This window comes from Podarcis tiliguerta, assembly GCF_965153285.1.
Source record: "Podarcis tiliguerta genome assembly, chromosome: 3".
In the NCBI taxonomy this organism is placed as follows: Eukaryota; Metazoa; Chordata; class Lepidosauria; order Squamata; family Lacertidae; genus Podarcis; species Podarcis tiliguerta.
The window spans coordinates 65,068,876-65,095,942 of NC_139536.1; the positions used below are offsets into that span (position 1 = coordinate 65,068,876).

The following is a 27,067-nucleotide window of genomic DNA, read 5'->3' on the forward strand; positions in this document are numbered from 1 at the left end:
TCCATTGTTATATGTGCTCTGTTTTATATACTTTATAAAATGAAATAATAAAAAAATAGGGGCATCCTGGGGCAGAGTGGTCTGCAATCTGCAGGATACAAAAAGCCCTTTTTCCTCTGGCCTGCTCCAGAAAAGGACCCAGAACTATGCTGTCCTGGTGCTGGAATAGAGATTTTGCCTCCCGTCAATAACATTTCCTGGTTTCCACAGCACAATAATAGACAAAGAGCTTTTTGGTGCTTTCAGAAAACCCATGCAACACTTTTCAAAAATTCAATCCTAAATATGAAATGACGCTGTCCACCTCCGTGGTGTCCTCTTCTCTCAGGGCTACAAGGGTCTTTCTGCCACTGTATCATGAATTGGAGCTGACAAATAGATCTATTTTTTATCCTTCTCTTAAGGCAGCTCAAATAACTCCCCTCCTCTTTCTGTTTGAAAATCTTACCATGACAGAATCTGAATCGCTGCATTTTTTAAAATGATATCGAAAACACTAGAATTGCAAATACATTTGAGTGATAATTTGAAGGCAATCCTGTATTTGAAAGCAAATATGTAGGAAAAATCTATTTGCTATTAATACATGTGTTTTCAAACCATTCTTGTATGATATTATGGCCTTGCCATATAAACATGCTCTCTGTATAGTAGCAGCTGGTGGTTGCTTGGACTTAAGCAGCATTATCTATCTTCCACTGGTCCTTATTAACTAGATTCATTCTGATAAAAAAGTACTTCTATGCCATTCCTAATTGGCAATCCATTATGATTCCTCAGAACCAATTCACTTGAAATCTCCCTTGAGTAATGTGACCCTTATCTTATGAAGTTTAATTATCACACAAATGGAAGCCCAGTTGCTTCCATTATACAAGTCCTTGTTTTCTAGTTCGTAACCATGGCTGGGGGTCCACTTTTATGCATTACAGTTCTTGGGGCTTTGGAGTTTAAAGGAAAATTAACAAGTTTATTTTACCCTATTAAGGTGATTAACAGAAGTGTTTGAAGTCTGTACTCCCATTAAGATAGAAAGATGGGCTCCATTTACGGAAATAAGCTTTCGCTAATTCTTGTATGAAGTAGTTGCCTTTTTTCTTTTAGTAAACTGTTTCTGGAATGTACATCTGGATTATAGAAGTTATGCTGTGTTTCCCTCCCCCGCCTTCTGTAATGTAACCTCCTCTGTTATTCCACTGACTTTGTGTAGGAGTAGTGTAGGGATACATAAATTTATATTTGAAAATATTTTAGCATTTCTTAATGTTTGTATTTGTGTTTTTCTACAGTACAATATTGTCTTTTTGGTGCCTGAATGGGTCCTATCTAGTTTCAGAGGAAGGAGAATAGAAAGAAGCCCCCTTCTTGCATGAATCTTAAGATTGCCATGTCTTGCCTGGTGCTGGGCTCATCCCTAGATATCAACACATTGGGATGGACAGTCTGCATAGGGAAGTTCTATACATGAGCATAGCAATACATGCTCATTTGGGGATGGGACATGCAGTTATCCTGTGATGCCCTCTTCATGACACATGACAGGGGTTATTTGACAAATTGGATCCTTGTTTATTTTATGCTGCTTCTGTCTTGTAGAACAAGAAAGCCTTAAGCATGAAAAAGAAGTTCCTCAAGGAAAACCAGGTATGTATAAGCACGGAAGGATTTCCAGTCCATGTTAGGTCTCAGCTGCGAATAAAACATTTTAAATGTGTTGTAAAGTGCAATATACAAATGTGACACTAGATGGTGACAGTGAGCTATGTCAAATTGAATGTATTTTTCAAAACTTTTTTTTTTAAAAAAAGCATTTTCACAGTGCTTTTTATATATGTGTGTAGATTCCATCTCAGTTTCATTCCTGCTCATTTGTAACTCCTGTTAATCTATTACTTTAAAAAAAAGTGGAGACATTTTTATTTAAATGTGTATTTTATCCGAAATTATGCATCACTAAATGTATTTTATCCTTACATGCATCGGCACAGATTCAACTTAACAGTTGTTTAGTGGGAGCCAGCACAATGAGTGCTGCTAGTGCAATGGGACTTATTCCCCCTCTTCTTACCCTACACACAGTGTGTGTCCCCATCAATTCAAGGGGGGGAGGCCGACTCACAGTACAGTGCATGGGGGGGAGGATAGGGGTAGATTATTCCATATGGCGGGTAAATATGCTTGTGCTGGTGGAATGATCAACAGTGAAATATTCCCATAATCTTTCCAGTGTGAAATCTGAAGGATAATTATGTCCCATTAGTCTGGGAGGTGTGAATTAAATTGGTTTGCTTGAAATGCGAACCAAACAAAATTCTCCTCCACGCCTAATGTATAGTCTATTTTCAGTTCCTATCCATTCCAAATAGTGCCATTTGAGACACAGAAACAAACAAGAAAATTGTAATAGTTGCAGAGTCACTTGGCAAAGCAGGAAGGAGAGCTGACTAATCCAGCAGACTAATATGTCCTTGGGCACCTGGCATTATTCCTGTTCAACGTAAATGTATGCCAAAAAAACAAGCAAGCAAGCAAACAGCTTCTTCTGCTTTCCCATCTCTAATCAAATCAGTAATGACCTCCATAGAGAATGTTTACCAGTTACCTAAGATTGTTTGGTGATCGTTCTATATTCAAACTCTTTTAAAACTCTTTTTACCATATATCTTTAAAACGATTGATACATAATTAAACAACAAAACAAGGGAGGGGAACAAGGGAAAGAATACTAAACCCAACAAAAATTGGTTAGGAGATCAAAAGAAAAAACTCTTCTGATGAAAGTCAGACAGGAGTGAGCAAAACAAGTATTTCCAAAAGGACTGGCAGATTTTCACCAGGCAGAGGGGTGTCATGTTGAATACAAAGCATTTGGCTAGATTAGTCTTTTGGAAAGACAGTGCTGATGGGTAAGTTTTCCCAGCAATTCTATACATCATCTGTTGTCAGACAAGAAGTTCTCAGAACAGCTTATTGTGGACTTCCAAAGAAACAGTGTTTCAAAGCCTAGCAGATATGAGCACAAAGGCAGTCAAATCTTTGTGTAACACCCTGGAAAGATTGTCAGATCTGAGCAACTGCAAATATTCAGTGATTGTTTCCATCATAAATATAATGGGTGGTATCCATCTAAACAATTCCACTAGCACCATGAGTTTTAACTTCCCAACCCACTCCTCTCCTCACAAGCTCGCTGCTGCTGCCACCACCACCAGAAAAAAAAAAATGTTCTTGAGGCTTGAGGGAAACCCAGCCCAGAAGTGGTGGCAAGTGAGGAAGGAGGAAGTTCTGTTGCCCACCTAAAAGTCCTTTTGCTATTGGAACTGTTTAGTTTGATATTTTAATTATTATTTGCTTCTAAAGGGTACCACCACATTCAGATATGTATGTCAAGAATATACACAGTGCGGCATTTTGAAACCAAGGTCTATACCTCAGCATTCGCTCTCTCACTTGAGAGCCAGTGTGGTGTAGTGGTTAAGAGTGATAGTCTCATAATCTGGGGAACCGGGTTCGCGTCTCCGCTCCTCCACATGCAGCTGCTGGGTGACCTTGGGCCAGTCACACTTCTTTGAAGTCTCTCAGCCCCACGCACCTCACAGAGTGTTTGTTGTGGGGGAGGAAGGGAAAGGAGAATGTTAGCCGCTTTGAGACTCCTTAAAGGGAGTGAAAGGCGGGATATCAAATCCAAACTCTTCTTCTTCATTCCGTTCTCATATGCTTCTTTCTTTTTCTTTTTCTTTCCAGCCAAGCCTAAAGAAACTAAAAGTATGTGCCATAGTACATTTATAACAATAGAAAACTAACTTTGCATGCATGGTAACAGAGCTGTTCTCTGTTTTTCTCATTCACTCCTCTGAAATAGTCATGCTAATTATGCTACTGCTGAGACCTGTGGGTATTGGGTGGTTTACAAATTTAAATAATAATAATAATAATAATAATAATAATAATAATAATAATAATATGTGCCTTTTCTGAAGCGGTTACATTTAGCTATTATAATCCAACTAACTAAGACTGCAGCCTTATCCACACTTGCTTGCAAGTAAGCCCAACTGGATGGATACAGCTGGTTTTTGTCTCCTGCAAACAGAAAGGCATTTTTCATCTGCAGAAGACTTTGATCTAGCAGAGGAACTCCACAGGTGAAATGGGGGGGGGAGCAATTGCACTGATTACCTCCCTCCCCCTGCAGCCCCCCTATCTGTTGCAGATATTGGGGTTACTAATCAGAACAGTGTGGAGAGTGACACTAGGAGCTGCAAAAGGAAAGGGAACTTGGCAAAAATGCCTCTCATTTCTCTGGCAAGAACATCTTGATATTTTGAGGACCCACCTTATTTCTGTAACATTGGGTTGTTTAAAACTGGCTTTAATATTGTGTAATACTAAAATTGTGTTTTAATATAAACATTGCGTTGTTGTAACCCACCCTGGAAGCATAGTGTAAAGGGTGGGTTAGTAGTAGTAGTAATAATAATAGTAGTAGTAGTAGTAGTAATAGTAATAATAATAATTGCAGAATTTAACTTAGCAAATGCTACTAGCAGTAAAGAGAATGCAGAATCCAACCTCTCGAGTTTATGGCACATCCTATGTGAGTTCACTGAGTTCTGCTTCTGAGCAGGCATACATAGGATTGTGTTGTAAATGCAATTTGCATGCAGAAGAATATTTTGCGCTTTTTGAACTTATAAGGAGGTGTTTTATACATACAGCTTTTTAAAAATAAAGAGATCTCAAGTTAAAGCCCCACTTGCCCATGAAGAACACTAACCTTGGGCCACTGACCACCTCACAGCTCAACCTCCCTCACAGATTTGACGTGAGGGTAAAATGAGAAATTTCCCATCTCCTTGGAGGAAGGGTGAGATTTAAATGCAATAACACGGCCTACAGCATAGGATTAGATTTAGAACTCCTGATTCAATTCCCATCGATGAAAGTCCATGAAATATGTATAATGATTCACTGCTTGTGCGGAAAGCAATATTAAGTAAAATAGGAAGAATTGGCCGCACTGCAATCTAAATGTAATTAAACGGGGTTTTGGATAGAGAATATGAGCTGCTGCTGCTGCTGCTGTTCTTGGTAGGTATACCTTTTTATGATTTATGCAGACTGCCCAGTAGGTTAGAAACAGTGTGTATCCATTAGAGAATTACTGTGGTCAGATAGCACTTTGCTGCAAAACAAAAAACAGAAAACAGAATGACTGGTGAAAATTTTCTGGCAAATCCTTGCTGTGCTATTCCCAATGGAGCCAGCAGATGGCAGCGATCCTTATGAATGAATGTTTTAATGAGCAGAATTTTGTGTCTAGAATGCATTGCCACAAAATGCGTACTTTGTTCTGCCTTATCCTAGGAAACACACAGAGAGTGTGTTCATGTAGTTTTAGTTTACTGATATGACAACCAACATTTTTTACTGGCTCAATCTAACTAAAGATTTGCTGAGCATCTCACTGGGAAGTGAAAGGGTAAACTTCAGAAATATTTATACAACCAAATCTATCAATGCAGTGACTATTTCACATCTCTTGGTATAACAACAGACTGTTGTAGCACATGATTTCAAAATATATCAAGTTAATTAACTATGGATTTATAACCTCTTTGTAATCTTTGTGCTAGATCATGCAAATATATTTGCACTTAAAGGAAACCCTAAATTATCTACACATAGATAATAATAGCAATCAAGGAAATTAATTAGCACTGTATTTTTTAAAAAATAATTACTAATTCATCCTATTTCCATTTATCTTTAATTAATTGCCTGTGGCACGAGTTGATAATTTTGCAACATCAGAAGCTTTATTCACATTAAAATAATTGTTAATGCATGCTGATTGCTTTAAAAGAAGTTCTGTTGTGACTTGATGCCAGACAATGTTTTTCTAATGAAACAGTGATTATCTCATTATCATAGAAATGCCATTATTGATGCCAAGATTATTTTGGAAGAAGTATTTGAACAAGGTAGTGCTGGGTTTTGTTTCTTTCCAGTGATCTCAAAGGTAATAGAGATGGAAGGTTCACAGTGAAACCAGAATATGTACCAAAGCAGAAACAATGTCTCATTATATCATGGGAGAATAACGTCTGACTTAAGTGTTTTGAGTCTGAAAAGGATTGTGATGGCCCATTATTAAAGATTTGCATTTCCCAAATTACATAGACTTGAATCCAAACATGTGCTTGTGCATGGTAGCGACACCCCACAGGGCTGTAGGGCTTACCTTTAAAATGTGATATTTTTATGCATGCACCAAGGAAAGTCATGTGCCCAGTGTCAAATTAATAGCTCATGCACATGTTAACAAAAGTGTCATCGTATCCAATTATCAAGATCTTCCGCTTATTTCCTTCCTCTTTTTCTAATTTTTTATTCTTATTTCCATATACTCATGCATACCTTCCTTGAAGAACCATCAGCTGAAATCACAGTAGCAGGTAAACATCATTTCCCCCCTTAGATATTGAGCAATAAGAACAGGTTCACCATTTAACTTAATGGAGCCTAGCATTTCTAGATCTTTAGCTCATAAAAACTGCCATATCCACTGAGCTCCATGAAAACTGATTAGACTTGCCTTATCAAAGGATTTGGCTGAAACTGTCAGTTTATTTTATTCATTCACAGTTGCTGCAACTGTAACTCGAGACTTATTGGGAGCAAGGCCTATTGAAATCAGTGGGATTTGCTTCTGCATAGGATTGGGCACGCCAGGTCCTTAGGAGTTTGATCTAGGTTGGTCTGATTAGTGGCAGCCCAGCTTGCAGCTTAGCAGATAGTTTGTGCCATAGAAGACACTCAACCAAGCTGTATTAAAGTGAGCCAGATCAAGTTGGTGGGGGCGGGGGCGGGGGGGGGGGATGAACCAAGGCTGCCAGATAGTTGCTGCTGTTCTCAGCAGGGAATGGCGAAAGTGCCTGTAGCACTGCACCTTTGTTAATTTCAATCTGCCTCCTTGTGTGAAGACACAGATGATTGACTCTGTTCTCAGAAGCCTGAAAAAGAGCATATGTGTATTCCAGAAGGTTTTGAGATATGGCTCAATGGAAGTCCATAAAGCGGCATAGAATGGTGCAAATATAGTAACTAGGCCACTGCTGGTCACATTCGCTCTTGCTACTGCTGATGGAGCGACACAGCAGACATGTCCTTCAGGTGCTTTTAAAACTAAAATGTGCAAATATTCAAGGTTACTAAGGTTTAATCATTATGCCTTGGAAATCTCCCCAGCCAAGAAAAAAGAGACGCCTTTGAAGGAAAAAGAAGGTAAGGGCTCGATTTCTTTAAACGGTTGTTATATTGCAGATGTGCAAATTCCTTTCCCCCCCCCATCCCAAAAAAAGAATCAACAATGTGCATTGCGTATTTTGATTTTCAGCTTCTTATACTGTACTTTATTTCTCACTTCTTGATCTACACAGGGAAAAAAGTGGAGAAGGCACATTTTAAAGAAAAAAAGGTCACAGGTAATACAAGGAGCTACATATAAAACCTTGTAAGCCATAAATCAGGGGTTTTATATTTCATGGGATTTTCTTTTCAGTGACAGGAAGAACAGCAAAATTCTAAAGTATTATATTCAGCTAAAATAATAAGGGTGTGCTTAGCTTTCCTACAAAGCAATTAAATCAAACTCCTGCAGAAGTCACCCAACAGAGATGGCTAACGCACATGTTTCTATGTCTGTATACTCAAAAGAATTATATGGCCTACACATCACATTGTTATATGCCGTCCACCCTCCATCATCGGGTGGAGTACTCACCTGGAGTACTGTGTCCAGTTCTGGGCACCACAGTTCAAGAAGGACACTGACAAACTAGAACGTGTCCAGAGGAGGGCAACCAAAATGGTCAAAGGCCTGGAAACAATGCCTTATGAGGATCGGCTAAGGGAGCTGGGCATGTTTAGCCTGGAGAAGAGGAGGTTAAGGGGTGATATGATAGCCATGTTCAAATATATAAAAGGATGTCACATAGAGGAGGGAGAAAGGTTGTTTTCTGCTGCTCCAGAGAAGCGGACACGGAGCAATGGATCCAAACTACAAGAAAGAAGATTCCACCTAAACATTAGGAAGAACTTCCTGACAGTAAGAGCTGTTCGACAGTGGAATTTGCTGCCAAGGAGTGTGGTGGAGTCTCCTTCTTTGGAGGTCTTTAAGCAGAGGCTTGACAACCATATGTCAGGAGTGCTCTGATGGTGTTTCCTGCTTGGCAGGGGGTTGGACTCGATGACCCTTGTGGTCTCTTCCAACTCTATGATTCTATGATATATCAGGAACATTTGACACAATTATTTATGTTTCCTGCACGGAGAACAGCTCTGTGTAGAAAGAAGTGTGAAGCATGAGTACCCGCCGTATGGCAGCCCAGAAGTGATGAGCTGATTTACATTCCATGTTGAAGAAAATATTAGCTCTCTGTACATCTGATACATATAGTGGAAATGTGTGCTAGGCCAACCTGTGGTAGCCACACACAAAAAACACACAAATAAAACTTACATGTCAACCAATGCTTCGAGAAATGAATCTGTGCCATCTCCACACACTGAATTCAGACCAAGCCAGCTTTTGGCACACTTTGTTGTGATGTTCCAAAACGTAAGCTATCCTGAATGAGACACAATAGTGTGGCTCTTTATCACTAAGTGGGTAGGCGCTGTCAACAGGACTTTCTTTGAGCATACATTATAGAAACTTCTTAATTATGGGGGGGGAATAGGCTATAATGCTGTATAAAGAGCTTCTGTAAAAGCTCCATTTAAATTCTGCTTTCCGCTAATTACCCGAGGAGTGCAATACCTCAGAAATGCTACAAGATTCTAGTGAGGAAGCAACTTTGTCAAATGCACTCCCCATAATTTTTTTACTAGAACAGAAAGAGATGTGTGATATTTCATGGTGGATTCCTTATAAGTATTTTCAAATGACAGCTAGGGAAACATAACATTGGATGCATCCCTTAATTTATTTCTTTTTAAAAGGCGAGAAATAATGTTCTTAATTTTCGGTTCTCAGCAGCCAATTGAAAGATTTTCCGCTCTTAAGTAATAATCTCTAAATGATTCTCTAACCCAAAAATGATAGCTCCAAGAGACCAGGATGTGCTTTTTCTTCCCCATTATTCTGCACATTGTAACCATGATTGCGTATGTCCAGACTGAGAAGAATTGCAGATGGCAGCCTTTGTTAAGTGTGGATGTTCACAAGACGGTACAATGTCAGGTATTAATAGTAGCAGTTATGAAACTTACAGCTTCTAGAGTAGCTCAGAGACTTCACACTTCCCAAGGCACAGGAGCTTCCCTGAGCTGTATCCCTTGATTTCCCTGAAGCCTTAGCAATTTCTAAGATTTCTACTCCTCTTAACTAAACAGTAGCATTACAAAGCTCCCTCTCAACAGTCCTATTTCTCTGGGTTGTCGGGATGGAGGTGAACAAACACATTCAGAATCTGTGTAATTTGTAGGCATGTTTGGCAGAATATTTGATCTAGCTAAAATACAGATTTTGGCATGAAGATTAACATGAAACCTGGGCTCAGCACTAGTTTAGAGACATTGGTACAAATAATAATAATAATAATAATAATAATAATAATAATAATAATAATAATAATTTATTTCTATCCCGCCTGGGCTCACAGCCGGGCTCAGAGCAGCTAACATCATACAAGTAAGACAATGCAGAAAAACAAGTGATCAGTAAATTAAGATACATCCCACAACTAATTCAAACAAATTAAAATTAAAACTGGATAAGTGACGATCTTCAGGTCGAGGCCAGTCTGATCTCTCTGGGGCCCGAAATCTATATAGGACCAGGCTGCTTAGATGGTTTCTTGTGAAGTATCCTGTTAGAACCTCTTATCCTGCAGCAAATTGCCAAAAGAATGTCCCTTTCCTTATTTTTTGTGTTTTGGTTTTAATTGAGCATGTTGTTTAAATGCCCAATTCCAATGATTTCTTAGAAATTAAAATGTGTTTAACAGGGCACCAAAATGTGATATTAGCGTCAGAAATATTATTGCTGCTGTTGTTTTAACCTGTACAATGTGTGTGACTTAACAGGGTAATATGCAACTGGTGATGATGTTGTCATTGATGTTGTTGTTGTTGTTGTTGTTATAACTCGCCCATCTGGCTGGGTTTCCCCAGGCACTCTGGGTGTCTTACAACATATATAAAACATAGTAGGTTTAATGAGGAACTTTAATGCCTAAATTGACCTTGGGAATGTAAACGAATTTGATCTTTCTGTTTTGCTTAACAGTCCCAGCAGTAAAGGAACCCCACTACCATCACAATGTGACTACAGGTAATCAACAGCTTTTTGCTCTAAGTTTCCAAAGTCACCCAGTCCTCTAATGGCTACATGTGTACATGAATATTAGTAGGGATGAACATATAAACATTAGCCAACCCAGAGAAAATAGGCCTTCTTAAATCCAATTAAAATGAATGGGTTTTGTTTATTAATGGGCACAATATGCCATAATTGAATGTTATTTAATTCAATGGAACTTACAAACAACTTTCACTCAGTTTGAGCCCAGGATCATACATGATGATTTCCCATGTTTGTTTTCAGTGTTTCTTACTTTGGCAAGCTGGTCACCTGTACTGTCATGTCAGTTGGCGAGGATAACTATCACTCCCCTACTTTCCCAGATTTTTTTGCTCAGATAAGATTTCCCATGTTACTTGATAGCACTGTACTGGTGGTCTATGTTCCTGCACATGATCCTACTGGATTTGCTAATCAGCTTTATTCACTTGAAATTATTGACCACATATGTCAATTGAAGTAGTTGGAGATAAACAGATTTCTTATATCCCTGCTGGATTTTAGTGAGCAAAACAGATTAATACAGAAAGTGTGTCCTCTTTCCCCTTTTGTCCACCCTACAAAAACACATGAGAAAAAGAAGGAAGTCCTCAGTGGTGCTGTTTACAGTACAAATCCACCTAAATACACATTTCTCTTCCCAAAGTATAGAGGATAGATTATTAGTTGGTGCAATTCACACACACATCCAGGATTCTCCCATAGATTCTGTGAGGAATGAAATGTTCATGTGGTTCATAAAACAGCGACTGGTTTTGAAGAGATGTAGTCACTAGTTGTTTGGCTGACCTGGGAGCTACAACCAGAGCAGGTTGGACTCCATTATAATAAAAAATGAAGTGCATGTTTATGAGTGTATACCTTGAGCTTGGACTGCCAATCTGCCAGCCCCTTAATCACTCCCAAGTGCGGTACATGCACAGGATCCCACCACTCAACAACAATGGCTCTCTTCATTTTTTAGTGGCAGAAGCCAACTGTTTGCCCTACCTAACAACCTATGTGCCATTTTACTTGCCTAATGCATGTTTAGATCATATTAAAGGTGTTTTCTTAAATTAGTATTTCGAATCGGTTGCAGTCTGAGTGCAGATCGCATAAATTGGAGCTTTACATTTGCTCTTTATTCTAATAAGTAAAGTTGCACCCCAGGGGAAGATGAATGAATTAGGTAGCAAGTAGGAAGACAAGTGAAGCTGTGTCTCTTGCTGGAGCTTATCATTTTTTCAAACACGTTTACCCTTTGCACCCACCGTGGTAGATAACAGTAGGGTTTCTTAGATGTTTGCCTGGGCAAAGCAACATTCTTCAATCACATTATCAAAGAAGTTGTTCAAGGGCATATTGTCATCATCACTGCCTGACAACTTCATATATTCATCTGATTTAACTTCATCAAAACCTGTATTAATAAGCAAAGAGGGTGGCTGTTATGATGTTCAATTGTCTTTCAAGTTCTCTCTGTCTCTCTGACATACAACTTTCTTTCCTTTGCAGACAAGATCTCAAAAGCTGCAAGAGCAAGTAAGTTCTGCTTAGGGTTAACAACACTGCAAACTTCTTTGATTCTCAGGTGACATATAGTACATGTCAGTATTGTACAGAACACAACTTGTGTTATCAAAAATATTGTTATTTATTCTGTCAGGGACTGAGAAAGAATGAGTCATTTGCCCTTGAAAACTTCATAGGCCTATCGGGAAATGTAATACATTTTTAACCCTAAAATATAAATGTACTACTCCTGATGCTGCTATTCTGTTATGGGATTTGAACAAGAAGTCAATTTTCAGAAGAGTGAAGGGTTTTGTTTTGTTGCTACTTGCACATGAGAAATAATGGGAAATTCTAGACACTGTGGTTTCCATGTGGACCACACCAGACAGTCAATCAGGCTTTCCAATAAGGTAAAGGTACAGACCCCTGGACAGTTAAGTGCAATTAGATTCGACTAGGGGGTGCAGCACTCATCTCCGCTTTCAGGCCAAGGGAGCCAACATTTGTCTGCAGACAGCTTTTCTGGAACATGTGGCCAGCATGACTAAATGGTTTCTGGTGCATGGAACACTGCAGTTGCTTGGACAGAATTCCTGGATTTTGCTGCTAAGGTTGGTGGCAGTTTGCAGGTAGCTAAAACAGAAAATGTAAGCCCACAGAAACAAATGCACAACCCTACCAAATGAAAGATGCAGGTAATTGAATGTTAGAGTGACTGAATTGCCTTAAAGACATGAGTCTTCATCCCCATTACCCTGCAATATATTTTGGGGTTTTTTCTTATAATTTGGCATACTAAATCCCTTATGCTAGTAGGTTAGAAAATACAAATTTCCAACCCACTTTGATATCAATGCTTAGGTTCAAGGCAATGCAAATGTAAGACTTACAAACTGTAAGAAGAGATCTGACAGATGACAGCTTAATGATGCAATTCGCAGGCCAGTGATGGCATTTTCATTCTTTTAAATGGATGGGGATTATTGTCACAGAGAGGTAATGAGTGTATCTGTGTGTATCTTTTTGCACTTTGCGAACCAGTACTGAATATAATCCTCTACTGGCTCTAAGACTAATAAGTTAACTTTGCATGTAGAAGAAATGATTAGACCTCGTTTTGTTTTTATTATGTGCTTGTCTACCCCAAACATAGGTGATCTATTCAATACCCAACCTAAGGCAGAATAAAATGGAGGACAATAACACTCTTTAAAAACTGGGCGTGTATAAACACTGCACAACCAGGAATCCTATTTTCAATTCCAAATACGGGTTGAGATTAATGTTAGATTAAGGTCCTTAATTATCTGAGGATATCTCTGTGTGGAGGGTGTGACAATCTTGTTTCCTTTTTGGACTCCAGCAAAATTTTATTGTAGGCCAGAATGGTAGTTATTGTTTCCTGATCATATAAAAAAGGTACATCTTCCACGTTGTAGAAACCTTTTAAATATTGCCCACCGGTCTACTTGATTACAAATATGGCAGCCCCTTTACAATTAGTGAAGCAATGGAGGGAGGTGCCTGCCTCTTGCTGTGTGTGTGTGTTCCTCATGTAAAGAACAGCCTCCCCCCCCAAAAAAAAAACCCCTCCCTCCATCATAACCCCTACAAAAGAGCCTGATGCTGTTTGCCTTTCATCAGAAGAACACAGAGAGAGTCTTATATAACCACACTCTGGTTAACCTCAGTTGTTGGCAGGGGAGGGGGGAGACTTCTGCAGCATTAGGCATCCATCCATGAACCCAAGCTAGGCAAAATACCTCCCAGCATAAAGTTATACGATACTGTGCTTCAATTACAAGCCATCAGTTTCTATTAGAGATGCGTGTGGTTTTTCAAGGGTTTCTTTTAGTGCACATTCCAGACAGAAAAGAGTATAATGGGGTTTCCTCAAAAATGGGTGGCTTTCCCCAAACCACTAACTAATGGGTTACATTTAGTATTTCTAGGGACTGCCATTTTTAAAAGGTGGGTGAATTGTCTTGGAACATTTTTGACCTTTCATTTTGTTATATGTAAGGTAGAACTTGCTCATCATCTCCCCCAGCATCTTGAAATATGCCAACAGTGGCCTAGAGGTTGAGGGTTTTTTTCCTGCTGTAGTGCCAGTGAACAATAAAGACTAGGGTGGTTGTAGAAGTATGTGTGGATCTAAAGAAAAACAAATAAATAAATGTAGCATCTAAACCAGCCTTTCCAGCTTGGCTCCCCTCCAGATGTTTTGGACCTCCATCTTCCTTTAAAAAAAAGAAATCTGGAAAGAAATAAAGAATAAAATAACAAAAGAAAAGCTGTGTGAAAAAGGGGGGTTCACAGCTGTTACCACATAAAGTACATTCTCAAGGGATAATATTACACAATGAATTAGATGTTGCAACAAAAACTGACCTGATATAAAGAGAATACAAAACAAATGTTATGATTAGCAAATAAAACCATATTTCATTGAGACCTGCCATCCCCATAATTAACCTGTCATGGTTGCCAAATGAAGACAAAATCAATAGGTTTAGCTGCACCCCAAGATACCCTTAATTTATGAGTCAGGTTTTTTCCCAGAAATGAGGATAAAACATTAATTTATTAAACAAAATGTGTAAAGAAAAAGTCAAGGACTCCTTCTAGCCCTGCAATATGGTCAAAGGAGCAGCATATGTTTTAGGGACCGTATATTGGTTAGCACATAGAACTAGACCAAGGTTCAAATCCCCACTCAACTCGTGATACTAGTTTACGCAGTTGCAGCTTCCCTTAAAAAATCCTGGGAGTTGTAGTTTGTTAAGAGTGCTGAGAGCGGTTAGGTCTTAGCACCTTTTGACATCTTGCCTGTATTTTGCCTGTATTGTCACCTTTGCTTGTCATATCTTCATCTTCCATGATCTGCTTCTTGACTACCAGTCCTGACTTCAGGGTTTGTTTGCTTGCCAGTGATGGAGGCAGAGTTTCTGTTCCTCTTCTTTCTCAGGGGCTCCCACTTCTTGGACAGCTCAGTTTCTTTTGGTTAAACCCCCTTGTTCCTGGTCAACCTATTTCTGCTGCAGTGGTCTCCTTCCCACACCATTTGAAGAGTTCAAAGAAGGGATAATAGCTGGTGAACACACTCCCAATGCCCAGGCTGAGTACTTTGTAGCCTAGGCAGAAGCCCAGGGAGGTTTTCTGCCCTGTCATCACTATAGATTTACTGAAATTGTTTGATTTCATTAGAAAATGACTTAACCCAAATGAAGGGTCAGTAATCAGGGGTGCAGGGCGGGGAGGAAAGGGAGGACATTTACCTTTGTGCAATAATAAATCCTTGTGCTGATGAAATATTTGCCTTAGCACTATGTTGAATTTTCCATCCATAACGTTAATCCTGTCTTCAATTAACGGGTCAATACAAATGAATAATTATTTTGTTTTCTCACATTGTCTCTTAAGAAAAACCTGTCTGCATCGCCATTTCTGCCAAACTACTTTGCTTTAATTAAAAATGTCTGCTGGGTGACCTGCTTCTGACACACATAACTCATTACATATTTTGCTCATGGTGGAATTGCCCAGAGATGCCTCTAATTAGCCAAAATAACAGTTTTTTATATTCAAGTCAAGATTCATGGCTTGATTTTATTTTTTTACAGTCTTTAAGCAACTTTGAAGAAGACCAGCATCAATAGTTTATGGCGTTTTCATAACAGAGCAGGGATTTAATTGGTTTAGTGAAGGTACAGGGCAGCTTCTTATGGTATGTTTTATGCTCAAGTACAGACACCTAATTCTTACCTGGCTTCCTTTTGTGTGTAGGAAAAAGTGGCAATTATTTATCGGTGTGTCTTCAATAATTAGCCGAGTGAGAATGTGTGTCCCTGTGCATGTCTGTCTTTAGGGAGGTTCATGTGACCCTCCACAAACACTAAAATAACACAAGGGGCATTGTGTGGCTGCAAAGGCTAGCCTCACCACAGCCTCACTCACAAAAAGGTTCCCCCTTGTATGGAGAATCTTTTCTTGGATATATGTGCCCAAGTTCAAAATGCATCATGCAAGAAACATATGCATGGCACAAGGATTTAAGAAAAGAAGAAAGCTTTCTTGGAAAACTTGACTGGTTGTGTTGATACACAGGGCCTGGATAGCTCAGTTGGTTAGAGCATGGTGCTGATAATGTCAAGGTTGCAGGTTCAATCCCTGTATGGGCCAGCTGCATTTTCCTGCATTGCAGGGGTTAGACTAGATGATCCTCGGGGTCCCTTCCAATTCTATAATTCTATGATAAACAAGAGCAAGGACATGTATAATACATGGTAACTGAACAGGATACACACACACATACAGGTAAGGGCTTATACTTTTAGCTGCAGGAACTAGGGACACTGTTACACTCCATTTAGCTCTGTTACTTCAGAAGATGATGGAAAGTCCAAATAATTATTATGCAAAAATATATATTTGCATATATATATTTGATAAGGAAGAGTTCCTCGTAAATACATAGTTTTGGGGTTGCGCCGTTCACATACTGCCTTCCTTCTAGAGGCCTGATTTTTTCAGACTCTTATCAGCCCAATCATCTGAATCTAGAATTGGGAACTGACTGTAAGACTCAGGAGAAGGTTAGCCACCCTGCTGCAGTGTCTGTGTAATAATAATAATAATAATAATAATAATAATAATAATAATAATAATCCTTTATTGTCACTACATCACCTGTGTGCAGTGTATGGTCAGCATTTTGAGCCATACCTGGAAGCAAGCTAGTAATCAATGCAAATGGTCAAGAACTATATTTCTATTGCAATATCTGAATTCTATCTCCCAAACAGTGGTGATTTTATATTTTCCCCCTTTTCCATCATTGACCTAGAAACACAAAGATTGTTTTAAGTTTCTTTTTACTACAGAACCTTGTATTTACTACTTTTTTTATAGAGGGACACCCTGATCTAAGTGCAACAAAGAAAGATAAATGTGAGTTTGTAACTGGAATGTTTTCTTACTGTATCTTATTTCTATTAATAAAATGAGAATGGTGTATGCGAGGTTCAATTTCAGTTTGATCTGAAAGATCATGTCATTTCTAGGTCATAATATTGGATTTGTTGTGTAGAGGTAAACAAGCATGGGGGAGATGAGATTGCGGGGGAAGCGGTTAGCATTCACCTTGGTGCGATGGCACCAGGTCTAACTACGTTGAAGAAAGTCAATCCTGACAATATTATAGATTTATATGGGAGCTATCTGAGTATAATAAATATCAGGTGTGGGGAACCTGTGGCCCTCCAGATGTTGTTGATCCCCAGCCTGCATGGCGAATGGTCAGGAATGATGGGAGTGAGAGTCAAACAACAGTCAGTATAGAAGTAAAGTAGGAATGTCAACCTACACTTTGGTAAACTTTGTGTTTCCTCAAATTACAGTGGTACCTCGGGTTAAGTACTTAATTTGTTCCAGAGGTCCGTACTTAACCTGAAACTGTTCTTAACCTGAAGCACCACTTTAGCTAATGGGGCCTCCTGCTGCTGCCGTGCCGCCAGAGCATGATTTCTGTTCTCATCCTGAAGCAAAGTTCTTAACCTGAAGCACTATTTCTGGGTTAGCAGAGTCTGTAACCTGAAGCGTATGTAACCTGAAGCGTATGTAACCCGAGGTACCACTGTAATGCCATTTTAATGTAATAGTTACCAAAATCAAATGTTAATGACCATTCTTTTTCTTTTCTTCCTTCCCAGCTGCTGTCCGCTACTATCAGTGTGTCTTTGTAAATGGATACAATGGGCATAAATCCCAACTCCCTGTTACTCCAGCTCCAGACTACAAAGGGAAGGCCGGACAGCCAAAGACTTCTGGGCCAAAGACCAAGGCACCAAAACAATAAGAGTCACGCAACCTGCGACATTATGACAATTTTGCACTTTGTGCCCTCTACAGAGGGCCACGTGAAATCCATTGGCACCTGTGATCATAGAAATGTGATCCAATAGGTCACATACACTTGGAAAGGTTGTCTGCTCATCTCCAGAGGAGCAGAGGCAAAAAGAGGGGAGATGTAACAGCATTTTAGAGAATCTCCAAGTTCTCCTTTCCTGAAGGGAAGCATGGTGCTGAAATAGTACTTGACAAAAAGTAAAGTTGTGTGTGTGTGTGTGTGTGTAGGGGGATGTTCTTACAGATGTTTCCGTCTAGTGTTTTCCAAGTCTTGTTGGAACAAAAAGCATTTTCCAAGTATCAATTTACAACAAATGACCCACTCAAAAATACTTAGGCACAGGAAGAATAATTTGTGACAGTATTCTCAATCTATGCCTGTGTTCATTTAAATGGATCAATGCCAAAGTTATTTGCTGAATCATAACTCTGTTTCATGAGCTTTTCTTTGGTCCCTAAAGAATACACTGTATAGCAATCTGATGATCTCTTTGGAGGCATGCAATGAAAACCTGCCATATATTTGTTTTTAAGTATCTGTAAAGATGAACTCAATTATTTCCCAGTTTTCTTTTAAAAAATGGAGGATATGCTGGGCTAGCAGAGATGAACTAAATGAAGGATAAAGGGTTTAGGGGTTTTTAGACATGGACGTGGTGTTTTAATTTTTTTTCATATGCATTATCCCCAAACTATTCCAAATCATATTCAGTGTTAGCATACTATGTATAAATGGGAAAAACCAGTTAACTATTTGGCCCTGGAGAGATACAGTGGGAAACTATGCTACTATTATTGAAGCAAATTATGTACTCAGCTAGATATGTCTTACTTTGTGCTGTACTGTCCCAATTAGATAAAGTAAGATTATGCTCAGTTTTGCTGCATTTCCACAAACACTACACTCTTAATTACTTTTAGTTTGGAGACTTGAAATGAGCATCTAACTCCTAATCTATCTTCATTTTATGTTTCGAGACTGATTTCTTAGCATCAAAATGAAATGCACAATATTGGTCTAGATGAGGATGTCGGAATATCATTATTCCAATTGTCAGTCACAGTAAGTCTGTAAATAATAATGTGTCCTTGCAAACAAGTTGTTCTATATAGTCGTGTTTTGTCTATGTTGTTTTACACTTGTAGTTACAATGTCAAACCTCATGAATGTTTGTAGGATACTTCTTTAGACAAATCTACTTAACACATGTAAACTTTATTGTGTATACTATGTTTCCAGGAGGAAGATAACATTACCATAGAACTGGCATTTATTTTTATAGGAAGGTACAATTCTTCGGATTAACTGTGCCTTAAGAGACTTGACCAGTTCGCGACAATGTTTGGACATCTCTTTTTTTCACCTCTAGGTCAAGCTAGAAGTGACTGGAATTCATAACAGTCCAATTACTGCCACTAGTGGAAGGGAGGAAGTCCACTATGTGCTGGACTGGTACCTAGTAATGCAATCCTATGGATGGCTTCTCAAAAGTAAGTCCCACTGAGTTCAGCAGGGCTTACTTCCAGGACACTGGGTATAAGATAGAAGCCTCAATCAAAAGAGACCTAAGTAATTTAACTACATGGTAAATTGTCCTAGTGAGAAGAATAGCTCATCGGAAGTACAGACTTGCAGGACTGCTTCCTTTGCTATAGACTTTTCCATGGATAAGTAAAATGAGTAAGGATAACAACTTTAACCAACAAAGTTGTTTTGGAAAACAACAACTCTAGTGCCTTTTCAGTGTATCTGCAAAAGGCACTTCTGATATCTCTCAATGCAACTGTATCTATAGATACAAAAGTGATTGACCTTTTTGATATCATGTCACGCTTGGCGAAATAATTCATACTTTATACCTCATAAGAAACACCAAGACTTTTAACAGTGCCTGATCAAGATGTGAAATTGCGGAGCTGGTGTCAGATTAACTTGTCACCAGACCACCTAGATCAGGAATGAACTATGCTAAACAATGAGTGCAGAGGTTTCAGATCCCAAATGCAGGATCTGGCCTCTTGTAGATGGATGGCATCTACCTCCAACCTTATGACACACAGAAACCTTAAGGTTCTGTCATTTCTTTTTCTTAGCTTTGTCTATTGTGTAGTATAGATGAATTGGCTTTCCAAAGACCTGCCAGTTTAGCTTTCTTTAAGCCAAAGAATTAGCACAAGTTTTTCCTGAGGATTTCATTTGTTGCTCATTATTGCGAGTTTCAGTTAAAACTTTTTTTAGCTTTTTAATTTGGGCTTTTTGAAGATTTCACCTTCTCAGTGTTATTTAACTGTAGAAAGAACCATAGCACATTTGAGAACCGATTTCCTTCTTGTTTCCCTTCCAATACCAGAAGGGCTTAGACCAGGAAATAAATAGCTAGCTTTATTCACAATGTCAAAGTGGTATGAATCAGACATTGGCCCTTGATCTCAGAAATATTAATTGCTTTGCTTTGCAGATGAGTTGAATGTTGCTTCATAAAGCCAATTAATCTGAAACCTTGATATACCATTACTTGAATTGCATGTTTTATCCAGAGAAACTTAACTTTGAAAGATGGGTATATTTGTTGCTAGGGATTTTGCAAAACAAAATGCATGTCTCCTAGTGGCTGTGGTACATTCTTATCAGTGTGAGAATTTGGGGGGGGGGGGCACCTAAAAGTAGCTTTGTTTATGTATAGCTCTAAACAAATTTCCTGTCCATGCTCATATTGCTATCACCAAGAATTAAATATAATAAGTCTCTTTCTACATGGGTCATGTTCAATGTGTGCGTTGTTACAATTTCACTCAACATCTTTAGCCAAAATCCTTTACTCCTAAAAATATATATATATGTTTTTGTGTGAGAGCAAAGACTACCAGAGATGTTGTCTAAGAACTATTATTACCAGAATGCATCAAGACCTGGTGTTAAAAGACAAAATCTTCATCACAAAAATATAGGTCCCAATGTTTTAAGATAAATATGTTATGGTTAAATTTCTGTCAGGAGATAGGGATTAGAAGCATAAAGCTTTGTTAGACATCTTGTAGAGCATCCCTAGGTGGGTTCAGGAAGGAGTAACAGACATCACATATCAGGTCCTGCTAGCTAACAATGACTAGGATAGAAGCGGGTGGTAGATGTTTTTTCCTTACCTTTTCACTATGCCATGTGCTGGTGTACCTGAGGGATTCAAAAGATGTAGCCCTTTGGAGAGTCCATGGGGGGACTGGAACTGGCAGATCCAAAGCTGCCCCCATCCTTGAAAAACCCTGTTTTGTGGCCCATCACCTGAAGCCCGGCAGTATTTTTGCCCTACTAGCACAGAGGAAGCAAAGTGTCGTTCTAACCCTACTCTAGCTATTAACATCAACAGATTAGGACTGCACTCTAAGAGCTTCAAGAAAAGGAAAGAAAGGTCAGGGGAGGAACACATAAAATAAAAATAGAGCTATTGGTAACATGAAAAAATTTGTTATGTTGATAAGTAAACATTTGAATACGACCTAAGACTGGTTTTCCACAAGTTCCACTGTGTATGGGTGCCGCATGGATCTCCCAGTTGCCCAAGTAGCAGCACTACATGAATCACTCTGGGAATAGCTCAAGCATAAGCAAAGAGAAATACTATGGTGGGAATTGGTAGATTTAGAGGCACTTGTGTGTAAATAAGGAGAGTATAAATATGGCTAGGAAGCTATGTGAAAAGGACACAAGATCTGAGAATTATTACACAGTGAACAGAAGCAGACATGTTTTACAAATGGGAGGGGAACAGAGTCATAAGATGAAAGCATAAAAAGTGGCTGTAAAAGGGGGGAAACAGGGACAAATCACCAATTTGAAGTTGGGAGAGGAATGCTGAGAAAATTTGAGAGAAGATGCACAGGGAAAGTGAAGGGCATGCAGACACTGAGTATAAGCTGGATGAGAAAGTGAAATGTTTGGATTTGAGTTTTGAGAAACAATGACACACTGTCAGGGTTTGATAGTCCTGTTGTGCAGCCCCCACAATGGGTTTATGCTATGTTCCTTAGCACTTAGTGTTAAATCACTACTGGTTATTGGTTTCCACCAGCCCTCTGTACGTCCTGTAGGTCATCACTCCATACCCATTCTCTCCAGAGGTTTTCCACACAGAACTTTTGTGAGCAGAACTTTCTGCTGAGGCAAAGCCACAACTAGATTCAAGGCTTTCTCCAGATCTCAGGACATCAAGCCTATCATGCCTATTTCATTCTCTTGGAAATTCTGATTAATTTCATAGTAAGGGAATTTAAACAGACAATGGGGCATTATTATTTAGCCCTAGTAGGCACTCAGTGGTTAATTACAGGTGCCTGAATTAGAAACATAGTCTCCCGCACACACAAAAGAACATTTCAGCCCTACCCACCACACCCCCAATTCATTTCACTATTGTATATCTGTGGGCTGCAAGAAATAGGCTCTTGTTGTGATGAAGGTTGCATCCAAAAGGCTCTTCATAAGAAAAATTAACCAAGGACAGGAAATGTTTTGTTTTGTTTTGTGTGTTTGAATGCATTCTCCGTCTGGATAGTTATTTGGTACACATCTTGGCATACTACTAAAATGTTTCTGTTCCAAGAGTATGCCTCCTTAATATCTTTGTTCTTCAAAACATATTTGATATAGCAGATATTTTGTCATCTCCTAAATGTTGTAATTAATTCTGTGATACTTTTGGGGGAGACGAGGGAGGGGGCATATCATCCTTTAGATTGAGATGCTTGTTTGGAAACTTGAGGTTGTACTTACCCAAAGAGGCATTTGACAAACAAATGCACTGTTTGGTTTATGTCAAACTGCCCAATGTTATAAAACGTGTCAGTGATTCATATTTAAGAAGGCCTCACCCATTCTCCTAAATAAAATGCAGATTATTTCAACAATGCTTCCCATTTATTTTAGTTAAATACAGCTTTGTTATCTTATAGTGATACTATTCATAATTCAAAATCTTTTTTAGAGTGCCAGTGGTAGCCTGTGCTCATTAGGACTGGGGGGGTGGAAAGCTAAGAGACCAGCAGTAAGTGAAGCCCAAGCCAATGAGAATAGGAGCCAACTAATTGTCCTCCATCTTCTCCCTGCCGAATTTTACAAGGGCCAACGCTGAGACTAAGGAGGAGCAAACTGATAGCTGGTGGCACACCTGAACTAGTCTGGTTTAAGGCAGACTGAGATTGGTGGGGACAGTGCTCTATTCAGCCTAACAGATGAGCCTCTACTACAGAATGCTACTGCTTCATGTTCCTAAGCTTGGATATTCGCATCTTGATGTAGGGTCATTTGGGGTTTGGCATTTGACCAGCTATTGTCGACTCCCTTTGACTATGCAAAGTCTGAATAAACAAATTCACATTATCTGAGATAATGCAAAATTTAAACGAGAAGGACTAGCTGAGAGCAAGAAAATAGGACAGAAGGGAAACTGATACCTTGTGTGTGACCTGTGTGACACAAGCCTGGGGCTCACAAAACATCAACAACCCCACACGTGCAAAGCACGATGTGTAGTGTGGAGCCAATAGATGTCTGCACTTCCTAACAACACATGCCGTCCTTATGCTCCACTGGGCTGTGTGTAAGTAGGGTAGGGACAGCCTACACTGCAGTGCTCCACCACAAATATGCCATTAATATCAGGGCTATGCATGAACAAACCTTCACACATACACTATGCCACAAGGAACCCACCTGTAATAACTTGCCACCATAAATGAGGCATCTTTCTGACTATCGAGTCCTAGCTGCAACCACTACCATTCCCAAGAACACCATAATTACTGACCAGAGGAACCACATGACTTACACTTGGTACCTATTTGCTAGTTTCTGGCTCAATGTTTCATTCCACCTTTATGGCCAACTGCTGTCTTTCCCTTCAGTGTTTCTGGTTTTTCTATTTTCTTTGCCCTAGGAACGTTTCCATATTCTTGACAATTCTGGCCAACAGTGAAGGATCGGCCTTGCTACTTTTACTCCCTCTTGCACAATACTAGCTGTGGCAGGTGGGAGGTTGAACCTCAACAGTGATGCTCTCCCTGCTTGCCCATTCATTCATTCATTTCATGATTGATACAGTCAGGCATTTTGACCTCTCTGCCACCATGCGTCTAGTATCAGTCAGCATTCAATGGGTGTCTCCACCATAGCATATGTTGAAATTAAGGACCCATGTCGATCTATAGCTGTCCACATTCGTTGAGTTTCTACATATTCTACACATCTCTTCAGTTTCCAAAGGTATAAGCAAACCGACCCACCCACCCCAATAGTCTGTCCTTTCACTTTTAATCCGTGCAGATCAGAGAGGATGCTATTTTGCTCAAGCAGAGGAAATTAAATTAGCAAGCACATTCAGTTACAGATTTCAGCCACTGTGAACTTAGCAAATAACATGTCTTACCCCCTTGCATTACTCTAGATTTTCAAAGGCTGTTAAGGAAATAATTTTCTAGGTCTAGTTTGTTCTCTGACACAGCTTAAATGAATTATGCATTAGAACATGCCTTAGGTACAAACTGTCACAAAAACTCAATACTTCGTATTTGCAGGCATAGTTATACTTTCCCTAAATGTTAAATACTGTTAAGATATGGGACAAATAGCCTTAAATTAAATCAACATTTATAAATAAATAAATGCTGATTTTGTACTTCCTGGCCTTCTGAAGTATATTTTCTCCCTGTATGAGGATTCCTCATTACCATTTACATTTTATCAGATTTAAAATTCTACTTCTGGTCATTCAAATATTCAGGCATCCAATACATATCCTTCAGTGTGGAATATCTTCAGTATGCAAGGCCACTCAAGTGTCCCATCTAGAAACTACAATGCAGTGTGTGTGTGTGCAAGAGAAAGAGAGTGAGAGAAAACAGGCTAACATGGCTGGTCTTGCAGCAGAGCAGCCAATAGATGAATTCTGTCACTCCACCCACAGCTGCCTGTATGATTAGAAAAACCTAATCACTGAAGAGGATGTGCTAGCAGAAGTAAGTGAGCTAACGGAAAGCGAAAAAGTCTAAGGTGGAATCTACACACATATAAAAAACACTGTGAAAAGGCTTTTTAAAAAAACGTTTTGAAAAATACATTGAATTTTGCACTGCTCACTATCGCCATCTAATGTCACATTTGTATATTGCACTTTACCACACATTTAAAGTGTTTTATTTGCAGCTGTGTAACTGAGTCCTAAGAAAAAGATGTGTGGTGTGGTGGAAGCAGAGGGAAAAGCAAACTGGGAATCATAGAAAAATGTGGGGAAAGATGAAGGGGTGGAGCCTGTAATAATTTGCAGGGCAAATCGCTCCTATGGGACTGCAAAGGGGACTGTGCAGTACCTCTGCCTCAGCTGCCCTTCTTAGATGCACCTTCAGTGGCAGAGGCACTTGTTCTCATTGGCACAGCTACAGCCAATACTAATCAGGCTGAAAGAAAGATCTTCTCAACCCATGGTTGTGACTTAATCCCTGTCCTAGGCTGTGCAATCCACTCTGCAAATAAGAAAAGGGTTGAATAGAGCGTATTTGTGACGAAGAGGTGTTTGTGATTTGCATGGCAACAAAAGTCAGTTTAAGCACAGCCATGGTGGATGATGGGACACGTGCAAGTCTTCTTGCCCCCCAGCAAATATTTCAGAGCTTGCATTTTTCATCATTCTGTCGCTGCCATTTGAATGTTGTTTCCCCTTCCTTTCGTGACTTTAAAAAACATCAGATGTTTCTATGACTTTGCAAGGGCAGGGAGTCAGAATTAAAAAAAAGCCAAAGCAAATGGGAGGATGTGGATAGGAAAATAGAATAGGATGCCAACTGGTTCTGATCAGAGACAGGGAGAAAACCCACTCTCAATCTTGTGCAAATTCTGCAGTGCAAATAATAATCCATTGGCCATTTTTCAGCACGGAAAGCTGCTTCAAGCAGGGATGACCATAAGCAGAGAAGAGGAAGCGTTAACATTTTCCCACCAGCCATTTAACCCAAGTGCAGTCCGCCCCCCCCCCCCCCGGCTTTAATCTCAAGTAGTTTTAATTCTGTGTTTATGCTCATGGGACCAACATATTCCCACTGCTACCATCTCCTAATGTTACCTGTCTCAAAATTTAATCCAAACTTTCATTTTTTTTCTAATTCAGCCATGTAGCTTGTGTTCCTAGTATTGAATATGGACTAATATGGTGGTAATGAATTGGACTGGCATCACTGATCTCAATTTAAAATGAGGAAAAAACAACCTGCAACAGTAATTTGAATGCAATTACTTGTATGAACAATGTCATATTATGTCAAAAGGAACCAATTAATATTTAGTGAGAAATTGTATCTCTTAGTGGAAATGGATACATCAATCTGCATGTAAACATTAAGATGTACCGTAGTTAGTTAATTTCGCCACCCAGGACATAACCATTAGCATACTAATAATAAACAAGGTAAAACTATTTTTCGCATATAGGGGCTCAACTGTTACAAGATCTGTAGTGCCCCAATGCAAACATTCATATAAACAAATACCTTTTTTAAAAAAAGTATTATTTGCATTTTTACATACAGTTTAAAATAAAGTTCAGTAAAGAATATACAAAGAAAAATGGAAGAGAAGGAAAAGAAGATACCAGAGAAGGACACTGTGGTTTGTCATGGTTTTGTTTCTAATTTTCTTTGTATATTCTGTGTTAAATGGGGTTCGCTTGGTTCAAGCTCCAATCCAACATACAACGTTGCCAGATTCTGCACAGCTGTGCTCAAGATTCAACGGATGATGACCTGTGCCACAAACTATATATAATGAGCACTCGTACTGGAGGGCTCTGTAGACTGATAGCTGTGGTCTTATATATACTAGCCTTTTGCGCTCTTTCACTCTTCTCTGATGTTCCTAACCCTTCTTTTAGACTTTCTTAGCTTCTTTTGGATTCTTATGGACAGACATATATATATATATATATATATATATATATATATATACACACACACACACACACACACACATACTGTATTCTGTTTATACTCCTTTTAGTTTTTTTAGGTTTTTTAAACTTTATTTTTAAATGATTTTAAATTATTGTACCCCCTCCCTACTTACACTGGTCTACGGCCGTTATAAAGTGTTGTTGTTGTTGGTTGAAGTTTAATATGTTATGAAACAATATGTGTTTGCTTTCATTTCCCAATTCATACCCATTCATAACTCATTTGGAGGGGTGGACTTGCCTTCCCCATTGGCACTCAATGTCCTCTCAGCAGTTGCCTCCTAGAAGCTGCTATTTTATTTTA

At 39.1% G+C, this 27,067-nt stretch overlaps 1 protein-coding gene across 17 annotated transcripts in view; it reads left to right on the forward strand.

The window, feature by feature from the left end:
• TRDN (triadin) overlaps positions 1-22,137 on the forward strand; it is a 165,223-nt gene extending 143,086 nt beyond the window's left edge. For all 17 annotated transcript variants that reach the window (XM_083434895.1, XM_083434896.1, XM_083434885.1 and 14 more), the window contains 9 exons: positions 1,597-1,644; positions 3,745-3,765; positions 6,432-6,458; positions 7,252-7,287; positions 7,443-7,487; positions 10,295-10,339; positions 11,867-11,893; positions 16,778-16,816; positions 17,578-22,137. In XM_083434895.1, coding sequence (XP_083291021.1) covers positions 1,597-1,644; positions 3,745-3,765; positions 6,432-6,458; positions 7,252-7,287; positions 7,443-7,487; positions 10,295-10,339; positions 11,867-11,893; positions 16,778-16,816; positions 17,578-17,723 — 434 coding nt within the window. In that variant the 3' untranslated portion in view covers positions 17,724-22,137. The remainder of the gene's footprint in view (positions 1-1,596; positions 1,645-3,744; positions 3,766-6,431; positions 6,459-7,251; positions 7,288-7,442; positions 7,488-10,294; positions 10,340-11,866; positions 11,894-16,777; positions 16,817-17,577) is intronic.
• Positions 22,138-27,067: the final 4,930 nt, after the last annotated feature.